The sequence below is a fragment of the Lampetra fluviatilis genome, chromosome 22, assembly GCF_964198595.1.
Source record: "Lampetra fluviatilis chromosome 22, kcLamFluv1.1, whole genome shotgun sequence".
Classification (NCBI taxonomy): domain Eukaryota; kingdom Metazoa; phylum Chordata; class Hyperoartia; order Petromyzontiformes; family Petromyzontidae; genus Lampetra; species Lampetra fluviatilis.
The window spans coordinates 11916006-11938725 of record NC_136296.1 but is presented as its reverse complement, the minus strand read 5'-3'; the positions used below and the strand labels follow the sequence as shown (position 1 = coordinate 11938725).

General features: G+C 56.5%; 2 protein-coding genes and 1 long non-coding RNA gene across 3 annotated transcripts in view; 2 read left to right on the top strand and 1 right to left on the bottom strand.

Moving 5' to 3' along the window:
* The window catches only part of CLU (clusterin), a 184685-nt gene that overhangs the window by 69815 nt on the left and 92150 nt on the right, over nt 1-22720 (bottom strand). The gene's annotated exons all lie outside the window — the stretch shown is intronic.
* Nucleotides 7177-8761, top strand: LOC144938633 (uncharacterized). The gene is made up of 3 exons (XR_013637865.1): nt 7177-7283; nt 8038-8111; nt 8721-8761. It is a non-coding gene; the product is annotated as an uncharacterized LOC144938633 (long non-coding RNA).
* On the top strand, nt 11804-18882 carry LOC144938417 (uncharacterized). The gene is made up of 9 exons (XM_078866199.1): nt 11804-11862; nt 12294-12448; nt 13074-13198; nt 13877-14106; nt 14609-14786; nt 14905-15096; nt 15735-15788; nt 17476-17558; nt 18210-18882. Exons 1-9 carry the CDS (start codon nt 11804-11806, stop codon nt 18313-18315), a joined length of 1182 nt encoding a protein of 393 aa, XP_078722325.1. The 3' UTR covers nt 18316-18882.

Sequence of the window (22720 nt, the reverse complement as noted above, 5' to 3'; positions counted from 1 at the left end):
CTGTATACCAGGCGAGGTAGTTAACATCTCGCCACCGCAGCAGCAGACGCACGACTGAAGTTCCCTCTGCGTGCTGGGGGAGAGAGAGGAGGAGGAGCAGGAGCCTGGCTTGTTGATGCTCACGTCGAGAGCGGACCTCAAAGGTCCTGGTGAAGGGCTCTGGAGAGCCCCGCGGAGTGGAGGGGGTGGAGAGGGTGGAGAGGGGGGAGGAGGAGGGGGGGTCACTCCTCAAGGCCCCCTGAGCAAGCGGCGCCTAACGAAGCGTTCAGTCGTGAACGCAGCACGAGTGCACGATCATTAAGCCTCTCAGAAATAATAATAATTAATAATCCGTGTAGCTTGTTCCACTGAAAAAATAAGGAACCGTGTGGATCGTTGCGGTGTTTTACCGATTCGGTGTTGTGCTGTGTGGTTCGGGATGGAACGTGGGGGGCTGGTGGGGGGGGGCACAGTGGAGTCGTGCAGCTGATGGTTTGGAGGCAATCATCATCAACTTTGTGATCGTTATCGTAATGCATTCGTGTCGTCATCGTTATCTTCGTTATCAACATCGCCACCATTGTCGCGATCATCATTACGTAATTTTTAGTGTCACTTTTCCAACATCGTCGTCATCGTCGCCATCAACATTAACGTCATCGTAATTACCATCTTAGTAATCATACAAGTAATTCATCATTACGTTTTTTTTTGATCGCGTAAATTTGTCGTAAACCCACCTCCACCCAACACAGCATACTACTGACGTTTGCCACGTGAACAAAATGCGCCAATTATTTTCAGGACTACTTCAGCACACAGATGTTTGCTGGTTTAAACAAATGCTGATGTAAACTATTGGCCTGTAAAGCCGATAGATCGATGGACTAATACAGTATTTAACATGTTCGGTCACAGACTGGAGTTATTCATGTGTCGTTCATATCATTCGCATCAATTAGCAATGCTAATTATTCTACACCGCTTGCTTACCCAGAACATCATCCCGGAGTCTCAAAACCTTGTTTGCAGGAGGGCCCTGTCAGGTTTTCGCTGTCGGGGGGCGATGGTGGCCGCGTGTAATCCCAGCTGAGTCATTTGCTGGGAATATTTCAGCATTCCTTTGCCATTTGCAACACCAGTTCCATTGCACGATTTGTATTTACGTAGACATATGTGTCGGTATGGAGGGAAACTAGAGAACCTGGAGAAACCCCCATGCGGAACGGGGGGGGAGAACACACAAACACACAAACACCTACACAGAGGGAGGAGCCCGAGTCGTGAATCGAACCCAGCAGCAGCAGCAGTCGTCTTGCTGCCAGGCCACGTGCGGCGCTGCAGTGGCCCACAGCCTCCGTACGTCACAGCCACGTGGGCAATTTCGCTTCATTGATCGCTCTTCCCCCCCCCCCCTCTTTTCCCACCGCCCTCCGCTCCCCCCATTCAGAGGGCGCACTTCTACGAGGTGTGGCCCACGCTATTCAGAGGTCGATAAATCACGAAGCCATCTCAATGATCCCCGAGAGAGCAGCTGGTGGGTGTGGTGCGAAATGTGAAAGGCCCTCACACCACCCTCTCACATCGCCTCCTCCTCCTCCCACCACCACCACCAACCTCTTTGTTGTATATAAAACATGTTTGTGGCCATGTGGTTTCATTTAAACGGGGATTGAGCTGCTCGGATATAAGACGCCACGTAGCTACCACCACCACCATCAACGTGATCACCTTGACTCACCATCACCACCGTCACCACCGTCACCACCATCAACACAGTCACCACCATCACCACCATCACCACAGTCACCACAGTCACCACCATCACCACCAACACCACAGTCACCACCATCACCACAGTCACCACCGTCACCACCGTCACCACCATCACCACCAACATCGCCACCGTCACCACCATCACCACAGTCACCACCGTCACCACCGTCGTACCGCGTGAGCGTCAAGGCCACTACCGAGTCCAACATCGCGACCACTACCGTGACCGATCACCACCACCACCACGACACAGCTACAACCTCCACCACAACAACACAACCACCGCCACTTCCATCGTACGACTACAACCAACACCACGACTACCACGTCCACCCATCACATCCGCTTCGTATCAACCCATCGGTGACACAGAGTGACGCGGCGACGTTGACCGATGACAGTTTGACCACGTGGGGGCGACGATGATTATGACGACGACGATGACGGCGATGACGACGACGACGACGACCGACGCCAAGTGACATTAGCGAGGAGGCGAGCAGCCGCCTAGGGATGCGTGCGGCATGCGGCGATGGCCCAGGAGGAGGAGGGGGGAGGGAGACGTGGGGCCCGTGAACGAGGAGCCCCCGAGCCCCCCATCCTCGCACGGACCCTTCTGGCCCCGGGACTGCGTGGGCCCGAGCAGCGGCACCCCGTGCCACGACGCGGCCACGGCCCAGGAGCGCGACGCGTGGCCCGCCTCCGGTGCGGCACGTTTCATTCGTTCGTTACGTCGTTCACTCACTCGTTGAATCGTTCGTTTGTTCGTTCATTCGTTTGTTAATTAATTTTGCCGCATGATGCAGAGGTTCGCCGTTGGGGTACACTTTGTAAAAGGCATGCGTCTTGTCTCCTCAATCATTGGGTACCCTTTGTAAAATGCCATCTTGGGCGTGCGTGGTTCTGTATCTTCATTCATTGGGTACCCTTCGTAGCGATGAGGTTCATGGTCGCGGTGGTCGTGGCGGCATTTTAGCCACGGTGGCTAGGAGATGTTAACTACCTCGCCTGGTGTACAGGAGGTCGTGGGTTCTATCCCGACCCTGACGATGCCTGCTGCTGTAGATTTGGAGTTTGCGTGTCTCTCTCATCATCATCGCGGTGGCTAGGAGATGTTAACTACCTCGCCTGGTATACAGGAGGTCGTGGGTTCTATCCCGACCCTGACGATGCCTGCTGCTGTAGATTTGGAGTTTGCGTGTCTCTCTCATCATCATCGCGGTGGCTAGGAGATGTTAATTACCTCGCCTGTTATACGGGAGGTCGTGGGTTCTATCCCGACCCTGACGATGCCTGCTGCTGTAGATTTGGAGTCTGCGTGTCTCTCTCATCATCATCACGGTGGCTAGGAGATGTTAACTACCTCGCCTGGTATACGGGAGGTCGTGGGTTCTATCCCGACCCTGACGATGCCTGCTGCTGCTGTATATGTTTGGAGTCTGCGTGTCTCTCTCCCCGTGGTCGCGTCGATTTGTCTGCGGTTCCTCCGGCGTTTCCCTCCACATTTAGCATCAACATCACGCGTTTAGAGTATCTCGATGGTATACATTGCCACACGATGACAATTATAAACCCACTCCGTTGAGCTATCATTTGTGATCCGTCAGCTCGCTTCTCAAAAATAATCTATACAGCTCGGTGGGCCTTACCTGGTAAAATAAAAACAAATCGTTTAAAATAGTTGACAGCTGAGTAGTTTTTCATCTTTGTGCCCAGGTGAGCACCTACCTGAGGCCACGTGGCCGGGATGTGGGCGGCACGGGGCCACGGGGGGTGGCGGCCGAGCGTCCTCAGCAGCGGCGTGGCGAGGCCGCCAGGTTGTGTTCGACCCCGACCGATGGGGGACGCGGCCTCTGGTCCCGCTCGCCTCGTCCACGTCGCCCGCCGCTTCGCTCGCCGCGTCGCGCGCGGGGCTCTGCGCGCCCGCGCTGGTCTTCGAGTCGCGGTTCGAGTCCGGGAACCTGAGACAAGCACGGCGAGTGTAAGCGAGCACCTGTGTGTGTGTGTGTACCTGTGTGTGTGTGTGTACCTGTGTGTGTGTACCTGTGTATGTGTGTGTACGTGTGTGTGTGTACCTGTGTATGTGTGTGTACCTGTGTGTGTGTACCTGTGTGTGTGTGTACCTGTGTGTGTGTGTACCTGTGTGTGTGTGTACCTGTGTGTGTGTACGTGTGTGTGTGTACCTGTGTATGTGTGTGTACCTGTGTATGTGTGTGTACCTGTGTGTGTACCTGTGTATGTGTGTGTACCTGTGTGTGTGTACCTGTGTGTGTGTGTCCCTGTGTGTGTGTTCCTGTGTGTGTGTACCTGTGTGTGTGTGTACCTGTGTATGTGTGTGTACCTGTGTGTGTGTACCTGTGTGTGTGTGTGTACCTGTGTGTGTGTGTGTGTACCTGTGTGTGTGTACGTGTGTGTGTGTACCTGTGTATGTGTGTGTACCTGTGTATGTGTGTGTACCTGTGTGTGTACCTGTGTATGTGTGTGTACCTGTGTATGTGTGTGTACCTGTGTGTGTGTACCTGTGTGTGTGTGTCCCTGTGTGTGTGTTCCTGTGTGTGTGTACCTGTGTGTGTGGGGAACGGTAGTGTAGCGGTTAGCGCGCTGCACTAAGATCTCGATTCCCGCTCACGGCCAACACCAGTGACGATTATCTGAACCGGTCCTGGGCCTCCCCTAGGTCGACTCAGCCTCAAATAAGTACCTGGTGCAATGTGTACATATCGCCACCCGGGAGACAAAGACGGCCGGGCGTGGTGCTGCCCCCCCCCCCCACCCTCGTGCCGTCTCTACATTCACAGGTGCTACCCGCTAACGGCACTTGCCCCAACGGTCTGCGGAGGCCACGTGGCAGTGTGGTGACCTTTGTCTTTGCCAGGGGCGAGTTCGAGTACGAGTTGGTGCTGCGCAGCGACCTACACACGGAGCGACACACGCAGTGGTTCTACTTCCGCGTGCAGAGAGCGGTCCCCGGCCCCTCGTACCGGTTCGTCATCACCAACCTCCTCAAGCGGGACAGCCTCTACGGCCACGGTGCGGTGCCGGCGGGGGTGGGGGTCTCTGTGCGAGGTGGGGTCAGGGTGGGCCATAGTGGGGGGGGGGTGTGGGGCTCGGGTCAAATCCCACGACGCCTTCAAACTAAACCGGAAGTGTTGCATCTGACACTGTGACGTCGATACGCAGCGCTCCCCCCCTCCCCCCCAAGCGCGGGGCCCGGGGCAGTCGCCCCGTGCTCTGGTTAGGAAGCTTGTGAGTTGGGTGGTTGTGGATGGCTGGGTTTACTGAGCTGCCTCCGTCCGCTCGGCTACAGCTCCTCCACACGGCTACACGATGCGGAAGAGCTGCAGCCGTGGGGGGCGGTTGAGATAATTCGGTGGTCGTGAGTCGGTGGTTGTGAGTGCTTGTAAGTTAATCGCACGGGTGGCTGAGACAGGTTAATGACGTCAGATGATCGCGTGGTCAATGCACACCGCGCTATTAACCGGGGCGGTTCGCCGGATTCGAACCGCGAACCTCGGCAGGCATGCGCCCGCTGCTGTACTCGGAGGTGGCGGCGAGGTCAGGGACTCCGGGCTGGTGCCGGACGGGACACCACATCCGGTACGGACCCTGGAGCAACCCCAGCCGCAACCCCCTGCTCCCCGCCGGGGTGCAGTTCTACTGCCTCGATTTCCTCATGGTGAGTGGAGCGCCCATCTGCTGCCTCACCGCACCCTACACTGGAATTGAGAGTAAAGGGGCCATACATAAATGACGTCACGCACCTGGGGGGGGTGGAGGGGGCAAGTCAGACATTTGTGACGATGTGTGACGAGGGAGGGGGGGATGTGAGAAATGTGATGTCACAAGAAAATGCGCAACTTTAAATAAATGTAGAATTGTTATAACAACACTTATTGTTATAACGACACTCCTACAACATCAGAGTGCAGCGCCACATTAAATACGCACTACAATGACAATAGTTTAAAGCGATTTGAAGCATGTTTTATTTTCAAAATGGAAATATGGTTTTGGACACACACACACACAGGTCATATTTGAGGGGGGGTCTGACTTTTTGTGACGCCGTGTGACGAGTGGCGGGGGGGGGGGTAAAAAATCGTCCAAAATCGTGTGACGTCATTTATGGACGGCCCCAAAGCAGCAGCAGCAGTCGTCAGGGTGAATGGTGACCCAGCACTCGGTGATTAACTCTGGCCACTCGCTCGTTCTCCGGAGCTCACTCACCTTCTCGTGACTCTCTTTCCACGACTGCCACGGCTACTTCTCCTGCGAGCCTCTCTCACTGCTTCCTCCGCTCCATTCAAGAGGCGCGTTACACGCGGCATCGATCACAACTTGAACAGCGCTTCATGTTGTTGGCCGCTTGACGTTTGTGGGCCTTTGGGCCGAATGTGCGCTCAGCGGCTATCGATCGACCGGTCGACTGATCGATTGGCCTGCCGATCAAACGATCAACTGATTGATTGGTCTGTCGATCGTCAGCTCGACCGATCGATTGTCCTACCGATCGACCGGTCAACTGATAATCTGATTTATCGATCGACAGGTCGACTTATCGATTGGTCAGTCGATCGACCGGTCAACTGATCGATTGGCCTATTGGTTGTCTCTGTGTGCACGTGCGCGTGTGTGTGTGTCTCCCGTGGCCGGTGGCGCGCGAGCGGCAGGAGTTTGCGCACGCGGGCGACACGTGCTACCTGGCGCACTGCTACCCCTACTCCTTCTCCGAGCTGCAGGCGCACGTGCGGGCGCTGCTGGCGCACCCCCGACGCGCCGCGCGACTCCGCCGCGACTCGCTGTGCACCACGCGCGCCGGCAACAGCTGCTTCCTGCTCACCGTCACCGACTTCCCGCCCGGTACGGCGCCCGGCACAGCCAGGCACAGCCAAGCACAGCCAGGCACAGCCAGGCACAGCCAGGCCGGCAGCACCTCGCCGACTTTGCTCGATACGTTCATCGTTGTGAATATTTGCGGGGTTTATCGATGGGTTGAACGGTACGTACACGCGTCGCTCGAGTGATTGCTCGATTGACTGCTCGATTTAAATATCACCCAAATCATTGATTTATTGACTGATCCATCAACTGATTAGTCTGTTGATATATCAATAAACTGATTGGTTTATTGATAGATCAGTCGACTGTTTGGTCTATTGATTGATCGGTCGATTGATTTGTTGATTGGTCGGCCGATTTATTGATTAATTGATCATAGTTTGAATGATCGATTGATCGCCTATTCATTCATCAACATATCGATTCAACAGTGCAATCCCAGGCACGCGTCTCCCCACACTTCTTTGAGCTGTCGTCGCAGTTTCCAAGTTTTCTGCCACCAGCCGCCGTCCATCATCACCCCCCCCCCTCCCCCTTCCGCAGACTCGTCTCAGGATGACCGCACGGAGGAGCACGCCGGGAAGCTGGGGGTGGTGCTCACGGCGAGGGTGCACCCCGGGGAGAGCCAGGCGAGTTGGATCATGAAGGGAGTCCTCGACTTCCTCACCTCCGACGAGCCCAGCGCCCAGGTCGGCTCCGCGCTCGGGTTGTTAACCGGTGACCCGGTAACCGTTTTTGAGAATCGATTACCGGTTAGTGGGGAGAAGTGTGAGTACCTTGACTCCACCAACACGTGACCTGCCGATGGACTCACCTGTGGTCCAGCCCATTTGGCACCGCCGCTGCTGCTGAGAGGATTTAATAAACTCGCGGCCGTTTTTTCGTCTTCCGCGCCGGGCGATGGGATTCAAGCAATGCGTTAGCCACTCTTACCGAGTCATCATCATCAGGTGTACTCTTACCGAGTTAAAACCTTCGATGGTGCCGTTTGTTGCTGTCCGCAAGGTGTTTCGGACCTGCGCCGCATTTTTATTTTTCGTGACGCCGAGCAGCGTTGCATTGGTGAGTAAATGAGAAGCGGTGAACGTGAGAAGGAAGGAAATGAGCTGAACATAAAACATGATAATTTTTACAACGAACAAAACAATAACGACCGATAACCCCGTGACCATAATAAAAAACATGACGTAATATGTCACGTGATCCTATTGCTCTGGAGTTGCGCTCTAATTGTTAACCGTGCACCACCACTGACAACGCAGCAGCAGCATCACCAAAAATAATAATCTGTATTTGTTTTTGCTCCACGAGACTCTAAACCCACACGGCTGCTGCGAGGTTGGCCACGATAAGCCAGTGCAGCAGGTGGCTTCTCCGTGTGAAGTCCTTCGCTGTGCTCTTTGCGTCCCGCCGATCAGTTCATTTTTATTTAAATCCCCGCAGGAGCTTCGGCGCAAGGTGGTGTTCAAGATCGTGCCCATGCTGAACCCCGACGGCGTCATCGTGGGGAACTACAGGTGTGTAGGAGGGCGTGGGTTTGATCCCGATCCTGACGCCTGCTGTATGTTTGGAGTTTGCGTGTCTCTCTCTCTCGGTGGTCGCGTGGATTTCTCTCCGGGTCCTCCGGTTTTTCCCCTCCACATTTAGAATCAACATCACGCGTTTAGGGTATTTGGCTGCTGTACATTTCCACGTGATGAGCCACTTCGTTGGGCTATCGTTTGTGGCCAGGTCACTTCTGCAGAAGAGCTACGTAGCTGAGTGGGGCTTACCTGGTAAAATAAAACATTGTTCAATAGTTTTAGTTCATAGTTTAGTGTGATGCGCGCGACCCCCGCGTCACGCACTCACCACTCACCCGACAGCTCTCGCCTAAACTCTCGCCACTCTCCTCCTATCAACTCGCCTCATCGATTGTTCATTCATTTGTTATTGAAAAACGAGCCATACACGCCGAAAATCGGCTACACAATTTTTTTTTACACCTTTTCCAAAACACGGCTATTCTTGCAGAGGGCGGGCGTGACCTGGCCTGGGGAATGGGCCAAACAAAAAATCCCCCAGTTTCTCTCCCTGGCCTTCACCTCGCTATGTTGCCGGCGGCGGCGGTGTCGTCGTTGTTGCAGGTGTTCGCTGTCGGCCCGCGACCTCAACCGCAACTACCGGCACCCGGACAAGGACGAGTTCCCCACGGTGTGGCACACCAAGCAGATGGTGGAGCAGTTCCAGAAGGACCGGCCGGTCAGCGCGCAGCAGCAGCAGCAGACACGCACGCACGCAAAGAGACGATACTAATGATTGCATCAACTTTCATCACTGCGCCACCGCACAGCGTTCGCTCGCTCTCGTAGCGAGAGGACGACTCAGAGGCGCGAGGTGCAACCACAGACGAGTGGGAAGGTGGCAGCAGAAGCCACGCAGTGAGCCGCTGCCAAGTGCCACGCCCACGCTCTGCGGTCCTCGATATATTAAGATGTTATCGGCCAGTTATTAATGAGCTTTTACCGGAGCACGTTGAGGAAACTCATGCGTGCCCAGTCCCCTTTCAGAGACGCCGGAGGTCATGGCCGTGTAGCCAGGATCCGTGTAGCTCTATCCACGATATTTAACTCGAGACCTGTCCATCGGACACTGCTCCCAGTTGCATCCGATTGTTCAAATTGTTTGTGCAATAAAAAACTTAGCTGTTGAACAAACAAACATCTCAAGAGGCGGACGCAGCAGTCGTATTTATGCACGTTGAACTTCTTTCGCACCGTACGTAGCTAACCGTGCTAATCGGAGATGCGGGGGTAAGGACAACAAACTAAACAAAAACTGATTTTGTCACTCTCGATGATTTACAAGTGCATCGCTCCCGGTAGCTTCCTAATATCGGAAGGAAGAGCGTTCCAGACGGCCGCAGCAGTCGCGTTGACGGTCACCGCTGGCCGTCACGCCGCCACCGGTGTGGTACCTCGTGGCGCAGGTGATCCTCTACTGCGACCTGCACGGCCACAGCCGCAAGCACAACGTGTTCGTGTACGGCTGCAGCTCGCGGCCGCCACGCGGCGCCGGCGACGCCAGCGCGGCGCTCTTCCTCCGCGAGCGACTCTTCCCCTGGCTCATGGCGCGCAGGGTGAGTGAGTCCGTCCGTCTGTCCGTGTGAGTGAGTCCGTGTGAATGAGTCGGTTTGAGTGAGTCCGTCCGTGTGAGTTCGTCCGTGTGAGTGAGTCCGTCCTTCCGTGTGAGTCTGTCAGTGTGAGTGAGTTCGTCCGTCTGAATGAACCCGTCCGTCCGTGTGAGTCCGTCCGTGTGAGTTCGTCCGTGTGTGTGAGTTCGTCCTTCCGTGTGAGTCTGTCAGTGTGAGTGAGTTCGTCCGTCTGAATGAACCCGTCCGTCCGTGTGAGTCCATCCGTGTGAGTGAGTCCGTCTGTCCGTGTGAGTCTGTCCGTGTGAGTGAGTTCGTCCGTCTGAATGAACCCGGCCGTCCGTGTGAGTCCATCCGTGTGAGTGAGTCCGTCCGTCCGTGTGAGTCCATCCTTATGAGTCCGTGTGAGTGAGTCCGTCCATCCGTGCGAGTCAATCCGTCCGTCCAAAGTGAGGCCACTCGACTGGGACACATCAAATCGAATCTTGGAACTAACACCACAGCAACACGAGCCGATGTTATCGCTCCATCTCCGTAGCGGGCGTGAGCCACCGTGCGCACGGTGTGTGCACGGCGTGTGCACGGCGTGCGCACGGCGGCCTTCTGTCGCACCGCCCACGGCACTTGCCCCAACGGGCCCGGTTGAGAGGCCGCGCCGGGCCACCTTTGCCTGTCCCTGCCGGACGCAGGCTCCGGGTCGCTTCGACTGGCGCAGCTGCAAGTTTCGCATCCGGCAGGGGAAGGAGTCGACGGGACGCGCCGTGATGTTCCGCGCCATGGGCATCGCCAACGCCTTCACCCTCGAGGCGTCGTTCGCCGGCTCGCGGGGACTGAGCGCGTACGGCCGGGGGGTGGGGGGGGGGTGGGGTGGGGGGTGAGGTGGGGGGGTGGGGGGGTGGGGTGGGGGGTGAGGTGGGGGGTGGGGTGGGGGTTGAGTTGGGGTGTGTGGAGTGGGGGGCAAGAGGGGTGGGGTGGAGGGTGGGGTGGGTCGGTGAGGTGGGGGGTGAGGTCGGGGGTGGATTGGGGGGCAAGAGGGGTGGGGTGGGTGGGTGAGGTGGGGGGTGGGGTGGGTGGGTGGGTGGGTGGAGTGGGGGGCAAGAGGGAGGTGGGGTGGAGTGGGGGGCAAGAGGGAGGTGGGGTGGGTGAGGTGGTTGGGGTGGGGGGTGGAGTGGGGGGCAAGAGGGGAGTGGGGGGTGAGGTGGGGTGAGGTGGGTGGATAGGGGGTGGAGTGGGGGGCAGGGGGGGGGCAGACCCAGGCTCAGCTTTCACTCAACACTCATTCTATCCACACGTGGAGGTGAGCAACATTGCACGTGGCGGAAGCTGTCAGTCAGCCTTGTGGAGACCACCACCTCCACAGAACTGCGCCTGTGTGCGTGCGTGTGGTCGGAAGTGGGGAGCAGTGGCGCAGCGGTTAGCGTGCTTTGCTACAAGCCCAGCGAACTGAGTTCCATTCCGTCCACCAACACCCGTGATGATTCTCTAAAGCAGTCGTGGGCCTCCCCTAGGTCGACTCAGCATCACACAAGTACCTGGTGCAGTGTGCAAACTGCAGCATTGGGGAGACAAAGGCAGCCGGGGGTCGTTTCTAGCCACACCACTCCATCATGTGCCGTTCCGACCTTCATAGGTGCTCGCTAACAGCACTTGCCCCAACAGTTTGTTGAGGCTATACACGGAATCTTTGTCTTTCGAAAAAATATATATATTTATATATATATCCTTTGAGTTGGAACGAACGGAGGTGGTGCCAGGAAGCGGGGTGCGGGGCCCGGGCCCAACCACACCGCGCGGGACCCCCCCCCCCCCCCCGACGCCTTCGAACCAAACGGGGGGAGTGCTACGTCTGACAGCGTGACGTGGAAGCGCTGGTGCCCCCCAAAGCGCGGGGCCCGATCCGGCCGTACCCCTCGGGGACGCCGCTGTGGCAGACGTTGCGATGCTGCGGGTGAGCCGTGTCGGTGGGGGGGGGGGGTCTCGCGTGGCCCCAAGGCGCCGCTCTCCTCCCCGTGTCCCCCCCCCAGCAGAAGCAGCGCCAGGGGCAGCAGCAGCAGCTACGACGTGAGCGACTTCCTCTCGATGGGCCGCAGCCTCTGCGAGTGCGTGCTGGACTACGTGGGCACGCGCGAGGACCCGCGGTGAGCACGGGGGGGGGGGTGTGGGTGGTGGTGGGGGAGGTGTGGGCAGAGCCTGCCATGCTTGCGGACCCCCCCCCTCCCACCACTACCATCGTTTGTGACGACGCTGGCACTGCCCCACGCGGCTGCCCGGCCTGGGTTGCGACTGAACTGATCGTGCCCACCCCTCCCCACCATCCCCCTGCACCGAGAAAGAGATGAGCAGCTTCTTGCAGCGTTCCGAGTCACTTTGTCAGCACGTGAATGTCGCTCACGGGGCTTTGTGTAGTCCACGGTCAGCTGTGGAATTTCAGTCCGGAGGATTTAATTTCATCTTCTTTAGCCGGCGAGCACCCGCGCGGCGCCGCACGTCCTCCTTCACGTCCTCGCTCGTGCTCCTCCACCTCGCATCCTTCCCGCACGATCCCCTCCACCGCCTCCTCCTCCACCAGGAAGCTCGCGGAGGCCACGGTGACCCTGACGGACGCCCTCGTGAGTCGGGCCACGGAGAGGGGCTGCTGCGGCCCCGAGGGCCCGGCCGCCCCGCGGCAGCGAGAGATGACGCCCCGGGCGGCGGAGGAGGCGCGGGCACCACCGCCCGCCCAAGGTTCGTTTCTCCCCCTAAAGGGGGGGGGGGGCCCAACGACCCAAGTCGATTCGGTTCTCCTTCGGCTGTCCGATCGCACGGATCGGCGATGGCTGCTGCTCGAGCGATGGAAGCGCCGTGGAGGAGTGGCAGGCCCTGGACTGGAATCGGAGCGCGAGGGAGGGCAAGCGCGCTGTTAGAGGCCGCGTTGAGAGTGGAGAAAAGTGCTTTGGGCTCGGTGTGCACGAGTCTGTGGGTCTCTTGTGTGACTATGGATATCTGTGTGATTCTATGTGAGTCTATGTGACTCTATTGGCCTTTGTGTGAGCCTATGGTTCTTTATGTGACTATGGGTCTCTATGTAACTCTATGGGTCTTTATGTGACTCGATGGGTATTTACGTGACGATGGGTCTCTATGTGACTCGAAGAATATCTAAGTGAGCCTGTGGGTCTCAAAGTGACTCTGTGGATCGCTGCGCTTGACCGATCCTCAACCTGGTGTAACCACGTGTCGGTCAGCTGAGCCCCCGGGTGTTTAACTCTCGGATCTCAGTGCTGCCCCCCCGAGGGGGGGGGGGTGGGGGATGGGGGGGTCTTCGACCATTGAGCCGCTTGTCTTCTGCGCTCCGCTCAAATATCACCAGCGAGCGACTCGGAGCGGAGCGAGACGTCGGACACGGAGAGCGCGCGGAGAGGAGCCGACGGCATCGACGACGCCGGCGGCGACGACCGGACTCCCGCACGACCGCACGACCCCCGACGCGTGCAGGTGCCCCCACCCCCCCCCTCGCACAGATGACGCCGGTGCCCTCCGGTCAGCATCGCATCCACCGATCCGTAGGGGTGCCCACTTGGATTTTGTCCCCACGGCGCCCAGTGGAGTTGCCTGCCCCCTTGGAGGTTGCCTGCCCCCTGTGTCTAGTTTGTTGTCCCTACACCGCACCTCCGATTAGCACGGTTAGCTACGTGCGGTGCGAAAGAAGTTCAACATACAGTGCATTCTGAGTCCCGGCTGAAGACCCCAGCACCGGGTTAACACGACCTCCTAACTCTCTCTCGCTCTCTCTCTCGCTCTCTGATCACTTGTTTCTGGAGTCTCTCTCTCTCCCGCCTGTTCCTTCTCATCACTCATCCCTTCCACCTCTACACGCACGGGCCTCTGATATTCATTTTTTAAGGGCGCCCTAAACATCTAATTATTGTTGTCACGCGGAGTAAACTCTAGGGTGGCAACGCAGTGGTAACACTCGCTGTGCATTTTGTACATTCTGTCTTTCCCTCTCTGTTCTGTTTCGATTTCCTCCGGGTACTCGAGTTTCCTCCCATAACTAACACACACTAAATCACATGGTGTGATTGGTGTTGGCCCAAAAACATCCCAGTACTGAAAAATGACCTTCGAATGACTCCACTTGGGGACATCCCCGCTGCGTGGACGCCCTTGCAGGCAGACACGAAGCCGGCCAGCGCGCCGGAGCCCCCGGCGGAGTCGCCGGGACGCCCGGGCGAGCGGGACGACGCCGAGCGGACGGGGACGTGGGGCTTCACGGGACGAGGCTCGGGCCCCGACGCCTCCGACCCATCGTGGGCCGGAGGCCCCGACGAACTGCGGACGCTGGAGGAGTGCTACCGGCGCCTCGGCCGGCTAGAGCTCGCGCGGCTCGCGTCAGAGTCCGAGTGAGTCGCCGGGGGGGGGGGGGGGGGGTGTGGGCTCGGGCGGTCGTCATCACCATCGTCGTCATCAGTCGTGGACTATCCACTGGCCGGCATAGGAGACATGAAGCTGCGCTGCTTCATGGAGATGGAGCGACGAGAGGCATCTGCGAACTGCTCCCAACGCACGCACGGAATGAGTCGGTACATTATTGGGGGGTTGGCTCAACTTCATGATCACTGCAGAGTTGAATCATAAAGTTAATTACCGCTTTGTGGAAAACAAACATTGGGTGTTCTATGGATGAACGTGCCCCCGGCCATAGAAATGTGGAACTTTTACCACTTGCTTGGAATGTCTGGTCAGTTTGTTATGAAGTGGCTGCGTGTTGGAGAAAACCGCAGACAGCCGAAAGATCCCACACCTACCCAGAGATAAAACACAAACCCTTGGTGTAGACTCTTTAACAACCCACTTTCTGCACCGCCACCCTGTGGAAGTCTCACCGCTGGCGTGCGCGTGTAGGAGCAGCGAGGACAGCAACAGCGACCCCGAGCCGGAGGTCAAGCCGGAACCGCCACGGAGAAGACGGAATCGCAAAGGGCACCGGGGTCCTCGCGCTCCAGGGCGGCTGCCCCCACTGGGGGGCCGGGTCCCCAAAGGCCCTCGCGAGACGAGAGACGCGCCCCCTGGCAGAGGAGAGGTGCGATGGTGCCCCCCACCCTCCGTTGACCCCCCCCTCACCACCATCACCCTGTCACTGAAAGTCCCAAATTTCACAACATTTTGTGCGGTGATCCACCAAACCCGTTTGGCTGCAGGAGCAGCTCCCAGGATCGGCTCGCCCGGTGATCGTCGGTGGCGGTGACGCCGGTGGCAGCGGTGCGATCTGCCGGCTGCCGTCGGGTTTGGCGCCACGGTCGTACCCGGCGTTCGTGAACCGCTACCTGCACCGCACCAACCGCGGCATCCCCATGTACGCGCAGGAGCGCGTGGCCGAGAGGGCGGCGCGGGTGAGCTCACGGGTCGGCAGCGGGTCACCAGTGGGTCACGGGGTCACTAGCGGATCACGGGTCACCAGCGGGTCACGGGTCACCAGCGGGTCACCAGTGGGTCACTAGTGGGTCACGGGTCACGGGTCAACAGCGGGTCACCAGTGGGTCACGGGTCACTAGCGGGTCACCAGTGGGTCACGGGGTCACTAGTGGGTCACGGGTCACCAGTGGGTCACGGGTCACTAGCGGGTCACGGGTCACCAGCGGGTCACCAGTGGGTCACGGGGTCACTAGCGGGTAACCAGCGGGTCACGGGTCGGCAGCGGGTCACCAGTGGGTCACGGGTCACTAGCGGGTCACGGGTCACCAGAGGGTCACTAACGGGTCACGGAGCAGCATTGGCAATGCGATGGAATTACTCTGAGGGGGGAGTAAAACATCAACTTAAGCAACGTTGTCTATGTATGGGATTATCGGCATAAGGCACTACCACTAGACTACAGGGTACGCCTATCCACAGCAATCTGCTATTATTGTGTACCCAATATTTCTATAATCGCGTGAACTGAGGATAAAATGAATCGGGACGGGGCATTCACGCAGCGCACGCAGCTCACGTGCGACGTCCGCTCCGTCGCTGCTCGTGTGGTGAGCAGAGAAAGGAGGAGCGGAGAAACTTCGAGAGGAAGGAGGAGCGCTGTGAGCCGACCGTGAGTGCCGCGTCCTTCGCTCAGTCCAATCCGGAGCGAGCGAGCGTCCGTGTGAGTCTATGTGTGTCTATGTGAGTCTGTGTTTGTCTGCGTGTGTCTGTGTGAGTCTGTGTGGGTCTGTGTGGGTCTGTGTGAGTCTATGTGAGTCTGTGTGTGTCTGTGTGTGTCTGTGTTTGTCTGCGTGTGTCTGTGTGTGTCTGCGTATGTTTGTGTGAGTCTGTGTGTGTCTATGTGAGTCTGTGTGAGTCTGTGTGTGTCTGTGTGAGTCTGTGTGTGTCTGTGAGTCTGTGTTTGTCTGCGTGTGTCTGCGTGAGTCTATGTGAGTCTGTGTGAGTTTGTGTGTGTCTGCGTGTGTCTGTGTGTGTCTGCTCCGTGTGTCTGTGTGAGTCTGTGTGTGTCTGTGTGAGTCTGTGTGTGTCTGCGTGTGTCTTTGTGTGGGTCTGTGTGAGTCTGTGTGTGTCTGCGTGTGTCTGTGTGAGTCTATGTGAGTCTGTGTGAGTCTGTGTGTGTCTGCGTGTGTCTGTGTGTGTCTGTCTGCGTGTGTCTGTGTGTGTCTCTGTGAGTCTGTGTGTGTCTTTGTGTGGGTCTGTGTGAGTCTGTGTGAGTCTGTGCGTGTATGGGGAGCGGTGGTGTAGCGGGTAGCGCACTGCGCTACGAACCCGACGACCCGAGTTCCATTCCCGTTCACTGCGAACTCCACTGACGATTATATGAACTGGTCATGGGCCTCCCCTAGATCTACTCAGCCTCAAATGAGCACCTGTGCGTGTAAACATCAGCACTGAGGAGACAAACGCGGCCGGGCGTAGTACTGGCCACCCACCCCCTCGTGTGCCGTGCCGGCCTTCATAGGTGCTCGCTAACAGCACTTGCCCCGACAGTCTGTGAAGGCTACACGGGGGGCGGGAGGACCTTTGTCTCTGTGAGTGCGTGCTAGGGGCGCGTGGTTTGTTCTTGTTCCCCTGCAGATGTGTTTTTAGAACGGCGGCGCTGCTCGGTGCTCTGACCTCTGACCCGCACCCGGCCACTTCAAAGCCCACTCGCGCTATCTCTCCCTCTCCTTGCGCGCGGCATTAGAGAAGCGATCGACGTCACGCTGAGAGTTGCGCCGCTGACAGCACCGGGGGTGGGGGGGTGGGAGGTGGCGGGGGGGGGGGGGGGCAGGGAGGGGGGGCGGTTGGGGAGGCCCCCCCCCCCCCATGTGGGAGCGGGAGGAGGGCCGCGCGATCGACCAAACAGATCGCCACGTCCACCTGCGATGAGCACGCTTCACTCATCGCAGGTGGCTGCGTACGGTGCGAAGGAAGTTCGCCGTGCATACACTCACAATCGGGCGGCAGTTCCACGCAAGGAGCGAGGATTGACGCGAGGTTCTAATTGAAGCGAGGTTCTAATTGGGAAAGAGTTTCATTGTCAAACCGAGTCATTAATTATTAGCAGATGGGTATCGATGGGTCGGCAGGTGTTTGCAGTGGTCGGGGGGGGGGGTGGCGATGATTCCTGCACAGCTATCCCAGCCGAGCGACCATCGGAAGGCGAAACTCAGTTCAGACTCGGCACGAGCGAGGTGACCGCTCCTTTAAACTTGGAAACCGTGGACTGGATTCACCCTCCACCCCCCCCAGCCGGGTGAGAATCGTCGGCGTGACGCAGGCGGCTCCGTCTCACGCAGTGCTTTGTCCTGCAGGAGCCGCTCCTGGGACGAGAGGTGCTGTCCGACTTGCGCTACTGCAGCCTCGTGTCCATCTGGCCGGCGAGAGACACTCCGGGGTGATTGTCTCTCACACAGAGCCCGACAGCCACTCCGTCACGGTCACTCTGTCACCTCCTCGTCTCTCTGATAATATCTAACAAGAGGAATTATTTCATTATTGCCTCGTCGCCTCCGTGTCTCTCTGTTGCTGCCACTGCCATGGTAGTTACGACAACCGTCACCTCGTGTTGATGTACATCTGTGCATCAACACGTGCATGTGTCCATGCGTGTGGTTGTGGGGAACCGGGAGTATAACGCTTAGCGCGCTGCACTACAAACCCGGTGGACAGAGTTCGATTCCCGCCACCAGTGACGATTATCTGAACCTGTACTGGGCCTCCCCTAGGTCGATTCAACATCAAATGAGTACCTGGTGCGGTGTGTAAACATCCCCACTGGGGAGACAAAGGCGGCCGGGCGTAGTGCTGGCCACCCACCCCCTCGTGTGCCGTGCCAGCCTTCGTAGGCGCTCGCAAACAGCACTTGCCCCAACGGTCTGTTAAGGCTATACGGGGGATATTTGCCTTTGTGCTTGTATTTGCGAGTGTTTCTGTGCGTGTCTGGCCTTCGTAGGGGCTCGCTAACAGCACTTGCCCCAAAAGTCGATTATTAATCCGATACGGGGGATCTTAGTCTCTCTGTGTGTGTGTGTGCGTGTGTTCTCAGCCACCGTCCCGGCCCCAGGAATTCCCTATCCAGCCCCTCCTCGGTTCCCTCCCGGCCCCAGCTCCCACCCGAGCTCCCGTCAGCAACAGGGGGAGATAGAGCCTGAAACTTGGCGAGCATCGGTTACGAGTGAAGCTGTCCAGGATGAATCCTCATCCTCATCGTCGTCGTCAAACGTGATCAATCCACTGCTGGATGAAGGTCTCCCCGAGACGGAGAGAGAGAATAGTAGACTGGAGCTGCAGGGCAGAGATGTGAGCGATGATGTTCATGCAGTCAATGTGTGAATGGAGGAATGCGTCAACGATTTAGTTAATGTTTTTGTTTTATGTGCGTTGTTTTTACATTTCTTAATTTGTTTTCTCAATGCATTAACATTTTTGCTGCCGTGAGACAAACGAGCCACGCTTAAATGTCTCAGCAGTGTACCTCATGGGTCTGAGAACGGCCCGCAGAAGTGGATATCGCAGAGTTACGTCTGAGAACCCTTCAGGTGACCTCTTACCCACACAGTGGAGCGCAGCACTCACCCACCCACACGCTCTGCGCACGGTGCTCAAACCAAAACAAACACAATAAAACATCCTTCAAGTGGCTTTGTTATTCTTTACACAACAGGACAAAGACAAAGATCCCCCGCATAGCCTACAACAGGCTGTGGGTGCAAGTGCTGTTAGCGAGCGCCTGTAAAGGCCAGGACGGCACATGACGGGGTGGTGGCCAACCCCACGCACCGGTCACAATCGGACGCACACCACTGCGCTGTGAGATCGTGACATGTCAGTCGAACTGATATGGGGGTTTACAAATAAAGACGTCAAAACATTCTCACGGTTGCGATGTAGCCAAATAAAGTTGAAAATCCAAAACGAACGCGACGGGTCGTGTTTTTCGTGCAGTCGTGTGATTGGTTGGTGGACCGGGCTGAGACGTTCATTCACTCGCTCCGCCTGAGAACCACGTTTAACCACATGCGGCTGAATCCTGGACTCTAACCCAGGCTGGCAGCAAGTTGCCAGCTAGGCGGTTTGACGTCTGATCAAGCCGGCCTCCTCTGATTAACAGCAGAACACACTAACACATTCGTCAATAACAGTGTGTGGCCTTAACAAATAATGTATAGAACAGGGCACGATGCTGGCAACGGTCCTTATAGCCCAACGTCGTGTGCTATGAAAATAAGACCCATTTCTCGAAACGTCACGTGTCATGAAGAAGGGTCATTGCCCGGAACGTCGCCTATATTGTTTTCCTTTTAATGAACAGTGTTGTCAAAATTGTTGAGTTCTATTTTGTTATCAGTGCTTCTGCACCACCACCGCCGCTTGTCAACTCACGACTAAATGTTTTTTAAAAAATATTTCACCAGGTAAGGCTCACTGAGTTGTACAGCTTTTTTCAGAAGCGACCTGGCCACATATGATAGCTCAACAAAGTGGCTTATAGTGTGGACATTGATTGCAGCAGTCAAATACTCAAAACGCATGTTGATGTTGATTCTAAATGTGGAGAGAAAATCCGGAGGACCCGGAGAAAAATCCACGCGACCAGGGGGAGAGAGAGAGACACGCAAACTCCAAATATACAGCAGCAGGCGTCAGGGTCTGGATCAAACCCACGACCTCCTGTATACCAGGCGAAGTAGTTAACATCTCCTAGCCACCGTGGCGGCCCCACGCAGCAGCAGCAGCAGCAACGACAGCAGCAGCAGCAGCAGCGTCACCAAATGATGCTCAATAAATACACAAATCAATAGCGGGGAAAAAACACGAGAATTTAAAAATAACTTTCTGGGAGGGTTGACACGCAGGGGGTGTGTGGCTCACGTGACACAGGGTTGGTCCCCCCACCCCCCCCGGATCGTCCTGTACCAAAAATTGGAACGGTGTCATCTTTTCGCCAACGCGAGCACTTCGTGACGACAGCAGCACCAGCAGGTTAAGTCGCATCAAGCAGGGTCAGCATTACGAGAGGTATCGGAGGTACGAATGGTCGGATTTAGTAAGCGGCGGCAGCGGCAGCAGAGGCAGCGGTAACATTGGCATGAGAGCAGCAGGTTGAGCATCATGTGCAGTAACAGCAGCAGCAGCTGCATCAGCTGTAGCAGTTTCACGTGTATTTGTTTACCCCGCGGGGAAGTCAAAAGACCAGGGCGAGTTGGCAAGAGCGATCGGAGGCATCAACAAAATGGCAAAAGGGGAAAAAAAATCGCGTATAGCGATGAAGCAAATATGGATCGCCAGTACGCGTGGCCTGTGCTCCAGCACTGTGGAGGCGAGGGTTGGTGGATCACCGTGCGAATGCCGTGACGCTCCCTTGCCTGTGCGCCTCCAGTTACCATAACCCTGGCTGGCCAAGAGCGTGGCGAGAACGGCGAAGCGTGGACTAATCTCCATCTCTTTCCATCTGTATGGGGATACAGCGTTGCTCCCTCGCACACGTAGGGTTGCTCTGGATGCTCCGGTTTTCTCCCATATGTGTAATTGGCTGAAGACACGTTAAAATATATATATATATATACAGAGGATCACAGAGCTTGGGCAATCCTCGCGCTTGGAGCCGTTCGCTCTCTTTGAGAGTGAGAGGCAACCGTGTACCGTACAAGTCGTAAAGGACTACGTCATGGGACCTCCTTTGCCAGGACCAAAATATGAGAATAGGTTTTCCCCTTTTTTCTCGCAACAAAATAGGTGTTGAGATGTTATAACACCAAACTGAAACCTTTTACAAGGAATCACGTCTGCATTAACCACAATACTTGTGGTCAGAATGCAAACAACACGTCTTTTGGTGTCCTCTGGTCCAACACCCTTTTGAGACTAGGCTCAAAAGAAAGCTGTCTCTGGTGTGGACAAATCAGTTTCAAGGACAATGCATTTATTATAAGAGTATGTTTTTTTGTATGCATTCTGACCACAAGCATTGTAGTTAATGCAGACATGATTCCTTGTAAAAGGTTTCAGTTTGGTGTTTTAACATCTCAACACCTTTTTGTTGCCAGAAAAAGGGGGGAAACCCTATTCTCACAAGTTGTAAAGAGTATCGTTACAGTATCGGGAGCAAGCAATAGCAGCACCGACCATAGAACGAGCAGTAGCTGCACGTGCCATCCGTGAAGGCGAGGCGTGGGGTCTATGCCCTGACTCAAAGAGGCAGTGGTGGTAATTCCGCATTTCCATGACGTATTTCCAACAAAGTGGTACTAATTTTATCGGTCCTGGAGGGATGGGGACCTTATTTGTGAGTTGACCACCACGACAAGGATTTGAACTCGCAACCTTCTGCTTAGTTGTGAGGGACACAATTGCTTGGGTTAGTGAACTTAAACAAGCGTGCCGCGCTGCGCTCTCAACGCGGTGCCTAAGTTCAATTCCCGGTATCGGGTAAGACCCACCCCGCTGTCTCCACTCGTTTAGTCTCCGTGGATCTCCCGGTCTCTCCCAGCGCCGTCAGAGTTTCGCGTATCTCCCCGTGTTTCCATATAAGTCTGCCCCCGTCTCACCCCATCTCTCCTCGCGCGTTCTGCCCCCGTCTCTCCCCATCCCTCTCCAGATCTTTCCATCTCGTCTCCCGGGTGTGCGCCGTGTGTCTGCCACCCTCGGTAGGGCTCTCGCCGCGTGTAACCAATTCTCTCGCGGCAGCTGCCAAACCATCGTGTCAGCAGACACAACAGCAGTAGCAGCAAAGCCGTTTCATCCTGGTACAACTTTAGCAGCTCGTCCATACGCAACCCCCAGTGGACGAGTCCCTTCAGTGGCCACTCACTCACACACTCAGCCAGCCAGCATCGCCTGCCAACTCTACTGCGTTGATGTGAAGGTGCTGTTGGAGCTTGCCATGCCTCTGTACTCGGGTACGTATCCTTCATTGCCTACCCACGTGTTGCACTTGCACCGCCACTCGTTGTCCATCCACTGCTGGACAAGAGACACCTCGCAGCCCAGGAAGCCTCGGGGGATTCACAAATCTGCACGTGATCCACCAACCCTCGCCTCCCAAGCACGCGACACGTGCTGTTTGTTGTTGTTGTTGTTTAAATTTGTGAATTCACTGTAAGGTACGAACAGCCGAATTACCAATCCACCGCTGGATAGCGGCCTCCTGCCAAGGCCGTGCGTGGGTCGTGCCGAGTTAGTTGACCATACTTCACCACGCCGGTGAGTGCGGCTTGGTCGGAGCGGAGATGGATGCACGGTGTCACCAATTGCCCTCTTGCTGCCCACAGAGCCCATAACGCCTGTTATGGCACCGCTGGTGCATCCTGGTACGAGGCGATATAGAAACGAGTGCTGCAGGTTTACACACAGATGGACTTATATCGTGTTTACTCTGCAGTGCCTTGCCTTAGGCCAGGGGTCGGCAACCAAAATAACAAGAAGAGCCATTTCTTTACAATTCGGTACAAAATTCAGTATTTCAAGAGCCGCAATGCATCTGAGTACATACTGTACATACGTACATATTGTCAAGAAGCAGCCCGTAAAGAGCCGCATGCGGCTCCGGAGCCGTAG